Source organism: Gekko japonicus, unplaced genomic scaffold (assembly GCF_001447785.1).
Source record: "Gekko japonicus isolate JY-2015 unplaced genomic scaffold, Gekko_japonicus_V1.1 scaffold2393, whole genome shotgun sequence".
Lineage (NCBI taxonomy): Eukaryota > Metazoa > Chordata > Lepidosauria > Squamata > Gekkonidae > Gekko > Gekko japonicus.
The window spans coordinates 36,876-45,543 of record NW_015164730.1 but is presented as its reverse complement, the minus strand read 5'-3'; the positions used below and the strand labels follow the sequence as shown (position 1 = coordinate 45,543).

Genomic DNA, 8,668 nt, shown 5'->3' with positions numbered 1-8,668 from the left:
TAAACTTTATAAAGGACACAAGCACAAAGGATTTTTTTTTACTTACAATAAAAACATGCTTAAAACATCAGCACCCTTGCAATATTTTGTTTATTTAAGAGAAGGAGAAGAAGAGAGATTGGATTTATACCCCGCCCTTCACTACCCAAAGGTGTCTCAGAGCGGCTTACAAACTCCTTTCCTTCCCCCTCCCCACAAGAGACCCCCTGTGAGGCAGGTGGGGCTAAGAGAGCTCTTGACGGAAACTGCCCTTTTTCAAGGACAGCTCTTATCAGAACTACGGCTTGCCCAAGGCCATCTAGCCAGGTGCAAGTGGAGGAGTGGGGAATCAAACCCGGTTCTCCCAGATTAGAGTCCGCGCACTTAACCACGACACCAAACTGGCACAGTTAACAGTGTCTGATAACTGACGCCTCTCACTCTGAATTATTACATCAAAGTGCCTGTGCTGTTGCAATCTTGAGTATGCTGCTCAGGTGTGTATCTGTAACCTGCAAACCTACGATGACGCAGCAGCAGCAGAACTGGAAGAAGAAGCAGAAGACAGCCAGTTCCACTGCGGGCCTGAGAGGAGCCCTAGGGCCCCGGGCCTCATGTTTGACACCCCTGGAATAAAGGAAGCGGGAGAGGCTGCTAACCTCTCTACCCTTTCATCTGTACAGCAGAACCGCAGCAGGCGCTTTCCAAACCACTCCTCCACCAGCACAGTGACGTGTTAAGACATTCATCTCACACGAGCAACGAGCCACCGGTTTCCACAGCAAGAATCAAAACCCACTGGCTCCGACACTGGCCTGCAGTATTGATCACCCTGATTTGCACCCAGGTGTCTCCGGGTAGCAGCCAGCGCGGCTGAAGTTCAGCGACCTGCGTGCGGATCCTGCGCGGCTGGCTGCCAAGCAAAGAGGTGGCCCCTCCTTGACACCTGTGCTTGGTGCTTACCTGGCCTGCCGGCAGCGGCTGGTCGAGCATTTCGACATCAGGATGCTGAGGGAGGTTGTAGAGCCTGCAGAGGTCGCATATCAATCGCTTCAGCTGCTGGAGAAGCTGCAAGACAAGTTTAAGGAGTCAGTGGCGTATACGCGTCACAACTTTTTTTAGTAAGTCGATGCGCTGGTTGTGGATACAAGAAAAACCAAGCAGTGCCGTATTCGGACAAAGGGGCCTAGGATAAAACCCACAGATTCTTATTCCTCCTCTGGAATCTCTTCCTCCATCTACTAGAACCCTAAAAATACCTAGTTATAGACGTGTTTTCACTCTTGCTAGGCTTAACTCTTTTCCCACTGCTGAGTTAACAGGTCGCTTTTCTAAAGTCCCATACTCGGATCGCTTCTGTAACTGTGAGACTGGAGCCATGGAAACACTTGGCCGTCTTCTATTATTATGTCATCAGTGGTCGACTCCTAGATCGATTTGGATCACTCCAGTTCTCACCAAACACCGATTACCTACTGAAGTCTGGATGGTCCCCATCCGTTGGCAGACACTAATCCTGAAACCACTTATTCTGTTACTACATTTTAAATGATAGTTCTATCTGTAAAGCGACAAAAATCTGGCTTGACCCAGCTGTAACAGAATTTGGTATGCACCCAGTTTATTATGATTTAAATGAATATTTAAATGAATTATCGTTTTGTTCATGACTTCTGTTTTAACATTTTAGATCTTTTAGATTTGATTACTTCGACTGTAAAAAAGAGCCAGTTGGGTGTCGTGGTTAGGAGCGCGGACTCTAATCTGGGAGAACCAGGTTTGATTCCCCACTCCTCCACTTACACCTGCTGGGTGACCTTGGGCAAGCCATAGTTCTGGCACAGCTGTTCTTGAAAAAGAGCAGTTTCTGTCAGAGCTCTCTCAGCCCCACCGACCTCACAGGGTGTCTGTTGTGGGGAGGGAAAGGGAAAGGAGTTTGCAAGCCGCTCTGAGACTCCTTTGGGTAGTGAAGGGCGGGGTATAAATCCAATCCAATCTTCTTCTTCTTCCTTCTTATTGTAAAGTTCGTATTAGGAGGCTAATGTTGTATATTCATCTTTTATAATTGAGCTTAAGACCTTTGGTCATAGAAGCTAATAAACATAAGTTAGTAACCACAGATTTTTAACAGTAAAGGTAAAGGTCTCCCTTGCTCAAAAGCCAGTCGAGTCCGGCTCTAGGGTTGCAGTGCTCATCTCCGTTTCAAAGCCGAAGAGCCAGCGCTGTCCGAAGACGTTTCTGTGGTCATGTGGCCGGCATGACTAAACACCAAGGCGCACGGAACGCTGTTACCTTCCCACTGAAGTGGTACCTATTTATCTACTTGCAATTTCTTGCTTCCGAACTGCTAGGTTGGCAGGAGCTGGAACTAGAGACGGGAGCTCACTCTGTCATGCGGCACACTCGGGTCTTGAACTGCTGAACTACCGACCTTCCACAGCCTGCATGACCACACATGGAGTCGGAGTTGGACCCTGCCGATCTCCTCCAATGGCGCTTCCCTCCAGCCCAAGGTGCCCGTCCCTCAGCCACAGGCAAGCTCCGCTGCTAGCAGAACGGGGAGGTCTCCCATCCAAGTGGTCACCGGGGCCGACCCTGCTTAGCTTTGGAAGATCCAGTGAGATCAGGCCAGCCTGGGCCGTCCAGGTCAGGGCTGCCGAAGGGGAGCCGCACTCAGCGTAGCCGCAGCCCACTCCGTTCCGTCATTGCCACGGATCCCACGTTAATGTTTAACAAGCCAGCCTTGAGAGCGATCCAAAGGGAGTGCCGCTTACCGGGCAGATGCCGGTCTAGGGACTGCTCAGCATCTCCGCTTAGAATCCCGCCTTCATATTTCTTTTAAGAGCCCAGTAATTACCATCGGTTCCCCTCCAGCGAAACAGATGTCATCCCTCGACACACTCCGGGGAAAGCCGCCTCGCGGCAGGGAGAGCCATTTAAAGGGCAGATGGGGGGGGGAGGTATTTGCTGGCTAAAAATAGCCTCCTCCCAGCCGTGGGCAGGGCAGGGTGTCAAGGGGCGAAAGAAACCTGGCTGTTGACAGATGCCCAGGTGAGTCCAGGTGGCTTCCTGACTCCCAGCCATTGTTGATCTTTCGCTCCTGCATGTGCCCGGCTTGGCTTACCTGTGGGCCAAAGGCCGCCTGCTTTTTTTCCTTCCTGCCAGCGTGGCGTAGTGGTATAAGAGCGGCAGGCTCTAATCTGGGAGGACCGGGTTTGATTCCCCCACTCCTCCGTGGGCAGCCAGCTGGGTGACCTTGGGTCAGTCACAAGTTCTCTCAGAGCTGTCCTCTCAAGAGCGGTCTCCGAGAGAGCTCTCTCAGCCCCGCCTACCTCACAGGGTGCCTGTTGTGGGGAGGGGAAGGGGGAGGAGATTGTAAGCCGCTCTGAGACTCCTTCGGGTCGTGAAGGGCGGGGTATAAACCCAATCTCTTCTCCTTCCTCCTCCTCCTCCTCCTTTCCCTTACTTGGGTAGTCTAGGCTGGCCTGACCTCCTCGGATCTTGGAAGCTAAGCAGGGCTGTCCCTTTTCAGTGTTTGGATGAGAGACCACCAAGGAAGACGAGGGTAGCGCTGCAGAGTCAGGCAATGGCAAACCCACCTTTTTTCATCAGCTCTGACCCAAATGGCCCAGGCTGGCCTGATCTCATCAGATCTCAGAAGCTAAGCAGGGTCAGCCCTGCTTAGCACTTGGATGGGAGACCGCCAGGGAAGTCCAGGGTCACTGTGGAGAGGCAGGCGAGGGGGAAACCACCTCTGTCCCTCTGCTCTGACCCGGATGATGTAGGCTAGTCCGGTCTGACCAGATCTCAAAAGGCTAAGCAGGGTCGACCTGCTTAGAACGGATAAAAGGAAGTCCTTCTTCACCCAAAGAGTGATTGACACATGGAAATCACTGCCCCAGGAGGGGGGGGCGGCTACAAGCATGGCGGGCTTCAAGAGGGAATTGGATAAACATCTGGAGCAGAGGTCCATCAGTGGCTATTAGCCACAAGGTATAGATAGGAACTCTCAGTCTGGGGCAAGGGATGCTCTGTATTCTTGGTGGGTTTCTTTTGGGGGGGGGGACAGTGCTTCTAGTGTCCTGGCCCCACTGCTGGACCTCCTGAGGGCAACTGGTATTTCTGGCCACTGATGGGCCACTGGCCTGATCCAACAATGACGTCTCTTCTGTTCTTATGACCCCGGCTAGTATTTGGATGGGAGGCCTGGAAGGAATACCAGGATAGCGATGCAGAGACCGACCGTGGCAAACCACCCCCTGAACGTCTCCCGTGCTGAAAACCCCACAGGGGCTCCCCGTAAATCGGCGGTGACTTGACGACAAAACGACCCCATCCTCACGCCCGCTGGACTCCCGTGTCGTGAAAGTCAAGGAGGTCCTCGCCCCAGTCAACATCTCCCTTTCCTGCTCAGAAATAAAATCAAACGGTCGGGCTGGGAGGAGAGGCTAACTGTCTTCCGAGGGCAGGATCCTGCCTCAAGTCGGGCGCTTCGTCCGGACCACACGGAGAGCTGGATGCGGGCAGGCCACACCCCATTGTACGCAAAACAGGCAGCTGCAGAGAAGCCAAGCCCCAACAACGGAACGGAAGGTGGGGACACGGACAATTCGTTTCTCGCTAGCTCCTCTGACCGGTTAGGGGATTTGTAAAGGTTAAAAGTCCCCCTTGCTCAAAAGCCAGTCAACTCCGACTCTAGGGGTGTGGTGCTCATCTCCATTTCCAAGCCAAAGAGCCAGCGCTGTCCGAAGACTTCTCCATGGTCACGTGGCCAGCGTGACTAAATGTTGAGGCTCACGGAACGCTGTCACCTTCCCACCGAAGGGGTACCTATTTATCTACTTGCAGTTTCTTGCTTTCGAACTGCTGGGTTGGCAGGAGCTTGGGCCAGAGATGGGAGCTCACCCCGTCACGCGGCATTTGGGTCTCGAACTGTAGAACTACAGACCTTCCGGTCTGCAGCTCAGCAACTTAACCTCTGAGCCACTGTGGCTCTTAGGGGATTTGTGCTCAGTACCAAATAGGCAAGCGGATCCAGAATTTCCGACACAGGTGCCGTGAACAGGTCAGTCCTCGGAAACCGAGGTGCCGAGGCGGGAACCTGTCGATTCCGGTTCTCACGCCGTGGTTTCGGTGGATCCCTCCGATGGCATTTCGGCGTGTCGAGGCAGCTGACGCCTCCACCCCCTTTCTGCAGCTTGCAGCAGCCAGGGGCGTGTCGGGATAAGCCTCCTCTTGGGGAAGGCGGGAAGCCACGCCTGCCTGCAGTCGGGGGCTCTCCTCGCTCTCAGGCATGTCTGTGCTTGCCGGGGAGAAGTCTGAGGTCATGAGCTGGGCGGTCTGGGGATTAGACCACCAGCAGACTTCATGTTCCTGGGATCCCAGATCACCGCAGACTGTGACAGCAGCCATGAAATTAAAAGACGCCTGCTCCTTGGGAGGAAAGCGATGGCGAACGTAAACAGCATGATAAAAAGTAGAGATATCACCCTGCCAACAAAAGTCCACATAGTCCACATAGCAATGGTATTCCCAGTAGTCATGTATGGCTGCGAGAGTTGGACTATAAGGAAGGCCGAGCGCCGAAGAATAGATTCTTTTGAACTATGGTGCTGGAGAAGACTCTTGAGAGTCCCTTGGACTGCAAGGAGATCAAATCAGTCAATCCTCAAAGAAATCAACCCTGACTGTTCCCTGGAAGGCCAGATGATGAAACTGAAGCTCAAATACTTTGGCCACCCAATGAGAAGGGAGCCCTCACTGGAGAAGACCCTGATGCTGGGAAAGATTGAAGGTCAAAGAAGACGGGGACGGCAAAGGATGAGATGGTTAGACAGTGTCATCGATGCAACAAACATGAAGTTGAGCCAACTTCAGAGGACGGCAGAAGACAGGAAGGCCTGGCGTGATCTGGTCCATGGGGTCGCGAAGAGTTGGACTCGACTGTGCGACTGAACAACAACAACAGAGTGCCGAAGGATGTCTCATGTCGAGGGAGGGAACGTTAATCTCTAGTCCTCGTGGCTGGGTGGGGGGAGAAAGAACTTCATCAAGACAATATCTGCAAAAGGACATTAGTTTAATTTCACTTACTTCATTTATACCCTCCCTTTCTCCCCAACGGGGACGCAAAGCTGCTCGCGTCATTCTCCTCTTCTCCGTTTCTGTCCTCACAACCGCCCTGTGAGGTAGGTTAGGCTGAGAGGGCGTGAATGGCTTCCTCTTCCTCTTCCTCCTCCTCTTCCTCAAGAGCCAGTTTGGTGTCGTGGTTAAGTTCGCAGACTCTAATCCGGGAGAACCGGGTTTGATTCCCCACTCCTCCACTTGCAGCTGCTGGAAGACCTTGGGCAAGCCGGGGTTCTGTCAGAGCTGTTTCTCAAGGACAGTTCTGGAAAGAGCTCTCTCAGCCCCGCCTACCTCACAGGCAATGCTCCCTCTAAGCTGTGGAGACTTGTGAGCAAAAATTCTACTTTGTGAGCTCCTGGCATTGTGAGCCGGTGATTTGGCTACCGCATCAGTTACTTTGCTCTGGAGCCCTCCTTCCTGAGCGGAGACAACAATGTGTGAGCCAGAGGCTAAAAAATTGTGAGCCAGCTCACACTCACTCAGCTTAGAGGGAACACTGCTCACCGAGTGAAAGGCGGGGTATAAATCTAATCTCTTCTTCTCCTCTTCTTCTTCTTCAGTTTTACCCATTTCCTGCACTGTCGAGAGCCGTCCTTTTTTAACTGGGACGCATCTGGGTCTTCCAATGTCTAGCGAAAGTTATTCTTGCCACCGCCAATAAGTTTCGCACCACGTTGGCAGCGGCACGACTCTCGATCTGGAAAGCGATCGTGTCTGAGAGGGACCATCGAGGCCTCGGCCGTACCAGTTTCCCGCAGGGCCCAGGGACTCTCGTGCAGGAGGGGTTTTGAACCAGCCATTCGTCCATGTAGGGACTGAGGCGGTCCTAGCCAATCAGCAGGCACTCTAGGATGCTGTGTGAGTCCCTGTGGGTTGGAGCCTCCCCGTTCTGCTAGCAGTGGAGCTTGCCTGTGGCTGAGGGAAGGGCACCTTGGGCTGGAGGGAAGTGCCACTGGAGGAGATCGGCAGGGTCCAGCTCACACTAACTCAACTAGGAGTTCCCTAGGCATATGCAAAAGAACCTCCTCAGGAAAGCTCCCCCGTTAGCATGTCACAGCTCACTCCGTCATGCGGCAACCCGGGTCTCGAACTGCTGAACTACCACCCTTCCACAGCCTGCAGTTCAGCATCTTCACCACTTGAGCCACTGCTCAAATTACCTGCCTACCGCAGCTCCTTTACAGGTCTTACCAACTGCTTTAACCCCATCTCAGCTATACTTATCTCTTCGTTACTTATGTTCCCTCTAAGCTGTGGAGTCTTGTGAGCAAAAGATTCTACTTTGTGAGCTACTGGCATTAAAGTTGTGAGCAAGTGATTTGGCTCCTGCATAAATTAGTTTGCTCTGGAGCCCTCCTTCATGAGCTGAGACAGAAATGTGTGAGCTGGAGGCTAAAAAACTGTGAGCTAGCTCACACTAACTCAGCTTAGAGGAAACACTGATCTTGACTCTAATGAGCCCTTCCTGGCAACTAACCCCCTCCCCAATATGTAAAGCTTTCGAACTGCTAGGTTGGCAGGAGCTGGAACTAGAGAGGGGAGCTCACTCCATGATGCGGCACCCGGGTCTCGAACTGCTGAACTACCGACCTTCCACAGCCTGCAGTTCAGCGTCTTAACCACTTGAGCCACCGCTCAAATCACCTGCCCACCATTTTTCTTCTCACCTTGACACAGAGAATACTCCATCTTTCTGTGTTATACCTCTGCCAGTCACAGCTGCTGGAAAAATGTCAGGACCTACAATGCCAAGACCACGGCCATACAGGCCGGAAGATCTACAACTAAAGTACAAATGGCATCTTTAACTGGAGCTTGCTTTAAAATTTTTCGGAAGAATAAATTGGTGGTGGGATTCCGGTGGGATGGGTATTGAGGAGGAAGGTGACGTCGGCAGATCTCTTACCAGAGTATTGCTCTTCTTAATGTCCTCTAGACGCTCTAACACTGAGGTCAAGTTGGGGTCATCTGACTCCACAAACCATATTGGCGACGAAGAGGGATAGGACTCCTGTTTGGAAAGCAGAGAAATGCAATGGACGTGTGAATGCAAATTTCAAGAACGGCCCTAGCCACCGAACAAATTCAGACTCCGGCGGCACATTGAAGACCAACAAAGGTTTATTCAAGGAACGGGCTTTCGTGTGCAAGACATCCTTTCCCCAATACATTGGAACGGTAGACGAGGGTCTAAACTTACAGACAGATATTTAACAGCAAATTAACATGTAACACGATGATGTTTGAAGTTATGCAAAGTGAAAAACTCAATTACAAACTTCAGGTTATACGGTCAACAGTTGTGAAGCAATAAACCTGTTAGAATAGCAGATAAATGTCTAAAGGTGTTTTTTTTCCCTAATTGTGGGAAGTAACGCAATCTTAATTATCTCCGCTCAGGCGTGGAGGGCACTTAAGAACATAAGAGAAGCCAGTGTTGGATCAGGCTGATGGCCCATCCAGTCCAACACTGTCACACAGTGGCCAAAAATAGCAGGTGCCATCAGGAGGTCCACCAGTGGGACCAGGACACTAAAAGCCCCCCCACTGTTGCCCCCCCCCC

The 8,668-nt window shown here is 52.0% G+C and overlaps 1 protein-coding gene across 1 annotated transcript in view; it reads right to left on the bottom strand.

Moving 5' to 3' along the window:
• The window catches only part of UBE2Q2 (ubiquitin conjugating enzyme E2Q family member 2), a 36,819-nt gene that overhangs the window by 19,200 nt on the left and 8,951 nt on the right, over positions 1-8,668 (bottom strand). Inside the window, exons 2-3 of the mRNA XM_015409611.1 lie at positions 8,012-8,116; positions 943-1,047 (exon numbers count right to left, since the gene is read on the bottom strand). Of these exons, the coding sequence (XP_015265097.1) occupies positions 943-1,047; positions 8,012-8,116 (210 nt within the window). The remainder of the gene's footprint in view (positions 1-942; positions 1,048-8,011; positions 8,117-8,668) is intronic.